Genomic DNA, 3059 nt, shown 5'->3' on the forward strand with positions numbered 1-3059 from the left:
CAATGAATTGTAATTCCATTTTAAAATGTTAACGGCTTTTATGCCCCTAATTTTCCAAAATAAGAAGGGAGGGATCTTATTTTAATCTCCACCACAAATTTGTCATTAACAATAACATGTTCTATGTCTGATAAAAAAATATGTTTCATGTTATGAATATAGACTTTTGGTTTTATATTTCTACAAAATATAACTTTTTATTTTTTATTCATGCAGTATTTGCCATCACTTAATTTGTTTCCTGATGTGATGTTATTAGAGACTAAAAAAATAGTTATATTCATATAGACATAAAACATTTCAAAAAACAGCTGTTAATCAAAAATAAAAACAAGAAACTTTGACGCACACAAAAGAATAATTAAAAGGAAACGGAAACTGCCATCAAGTAGAGAAACAAATGGACAGAACAAAATAGGCGTGGGAAAAAAATTAACGTTAACATCACAACTGGTGGGTCCACTTTCCCCAACGGTCACATTCCACCGACCCAAACAAATGATAAAAAATAAAAAAAATATATGACCGTTATGTTACATAGGAACCCTCAAAAACACTATAATACCAAGCACCACTCTCACCCCACACTCATCACAAACCCAATACACAATCATAATCTCAATCACCTCAATTTCACTTCTCTGCTCCAAAGTTTCAATCTTTTCTCTGAAATCCCAAATGGGCATCGCCACAATCAAAATGGGAGGCAACTCCGACTCCAACTGTTCCATCACTCCACGCCATTACAACACCCACAAGGTGTTCCTTTTCTGCAACTACATTCTCTTGGGTGCAGCCTCCAGCTGCATCTTCCTCACCCTCTCCCTGCGCCTCATTCCCTCTCTATGCGGCTTCTTCTTCATCCTTCTTCAGGTCTTCACGATTGCGGGTGCAGTCTCGGGTTGTGCTGCTGTGGGGGCTAATAGGTGGTACTCTGCACACATGGTGGCCACTGTTCTAACGGCTATCTTTCAGGGTTCTGTTTCAGTGTTGGTGTTTACGCGGACTGGCGATTTTCTGGGTCAGTTGAAATCTTACGTGAGGGAGGAGGATGGTGCTGTGATTCTCAAATTGGCTGGTGGACTCACCATTTTGATCTTTGTCTTGGAGTGGGTAGTTTTGACTCTTGCATTTTTCTTGAAGTATTATGCTTGTGTTGAGGGGAATAGTGGCGCTGTTGTGCCTGTGAGGAGTGGGAAGGTGCAGCAGGATGAGGACTTGAAGGATTGGCCTTGGCCTTTTCAAGTTTGATTCTTGTGATGACAAGAAAACACAAGAAGGAACAATGACTTGTTCCTTTTGAAGTTGTTGCAGTTGATTTGGTAATCTTCAAATTCGTTGATTCGTTGGAGAATTGGATGCTTTTTTCTCCTGATAGAAATATAAGTGTTTTGTTGGCTACGAATTATGATCATTATGTAATTAGTTGTGTGAGTGTTTATTCTTTAGATTCGTCTTATTTGTTGTTGGATTATTACTACTTTACATATCATCTTCTTGTTGTTAATCAAAGAAGTTCAGTTACTATATTATCAGTTTTGCCCGTTTTATTTATTTATATCTGGTATGATTGAGAATGAGTTTATATCACAATTACTGCAACATAAAGAAACAGAGAAGCAAGGAGAAAGAAACAAGAGGAAAAATGAAGAAACATGTGAAAATACTCTTCTATTCATTATGAGAATGACAACAATGGCTTTCTTCAATTGGAAAACTCGAGGCCCATTATGTTGTCGATAACGGGAGTTTAAATCATCCCATAAGATTGCTGCTGTGGATGAGTAGATAATAACACTAGTAGCAATTTCTTTATTAACAGAGTTGAGAAGCCAAGATCGGACAATGCTATCGTTTCTTTTCCATAAAGAGAGTTTCGTTGGGTCTTGTGGCTGCAAGATTGAGCCATCTTGTTCTTGGATTCAAGAGCAATGACAACAGCACGACGCCAAGAACCAAAATTGGTCACCATTCAAAGGGGTAGAAACAAGACTATGGCTCGGATGATCCGCGTGGTGGATGAAGAGAGGGTCGCGAGGATTAAGCGGAAGAGAAGAAGTAGCAGCCATGAAAGAAATGGAAATGGCGGTACTGAATCAAAAAACTTCTGATACCATATCACAATTACTGCAACATAAAGAAAGCAAGGAGAAAGAAACAACAGGAAAAATAAAGAAACATGGGAAAATACTCTTTTATTCATTATGAGAATGAGAACAAAATATTTATACAATGATAAGTAAAAACCAGTAAAAACAAAATAACAGCTAATTAGGTAAATAACAGAAAAGTAAAACTAATTAACTAAAATGAGAGATATATTGTAACAGTTTACATATCATCTCCTTGTTGTTAATCAAAGAATGAGTTTTATTGTTGGGACATCAAATTTTGAAACCTAATTTGATATTTTGATGTTGATATCATAAACATTTTGAAGTTTTATCTTTTTCTTTAATTGTGTCACAGAAACACCTTATAAAATCAGGGGATCCGGTGCCCTTCTTTTGGGGGGAGGTGGACTAACAACTAATGTAGATTTATAGAGGAAATTGATCAAACATTTAAATAATAAAATGTAAATATACTCAAAATTATTGAATGTATTATAAATGAAAAACGTTAACTTAATTTAGGGTGGCCATAAGTCCCTGAAATAAAGTATCCCTAGTATTCCTGTATATATACTCAAAATTATTGAATGTATTATAAATGAAAAATGTTAACTTAATTTAGGGTGGCCATAAGTCCCTGAAATAAAGTATCCCTAGTATTTTTATAAACATTCTAATTCAAAATGGAATAATCCTAATCAATCAAAATTTATTTTAATTACACTGAATTTGATAATTGTTGTTTAAACTGATCCAAAGTGAATGAATTTTTTACTATATATATTTATTGTGAGAGACCTTGGTCAAACAACGAACAATTGGGTTCGTGCCATTATCGAGACATCTTTTACCTTAACATAAACTATTATTCATAGATCGTATGCTTGAACAATAGAGTTCTAGGGAGAGATCAGATCTGGGAAACTTTATATATATTTATGTGTG

General features: G+C 35.0%; 1 protein-coding gene across 1 annotated transcript; it reads left to right on the forward strand.

Annotated features, from left to right (window-relative positions):
* The first annotated feature begins 590 nt into the window (after window positions 1-590).
* LOC100500130 (uncharacterized) lies at window positions 591-1556 on the forward strand. The gene has a single exon (NM_001250316.2). The coding sequence runs from the start codon at window positions 679-681 to the stop codon at window positions 1249-1251; it is 573 nt and encodes a 190-aa protein (NP_001237245.2). The 5' UTR covers window positions 591-678; the 3' UTR covers window positions 1252-1556.
* The last annotated feature ends 1503 nt before the right edge of the window (window positions 1557-3059 follow it).

Source organism: Glycine max, chromosome 18 (genome assembly GCF_000004515.6).
Source record: "Glycine max cultivar Williams 82 chromosome 18, Glycine_max_v4.0, whole genome shotgun sequence".
In the NCBI taxonomy this organism is placed as follows: domain Eukaryota; kingdom Viridiplantae; phylum Streptophyta; class Magnoliopsida; order Fabales; family Fabaceae; genus Glycine; species Glycine max.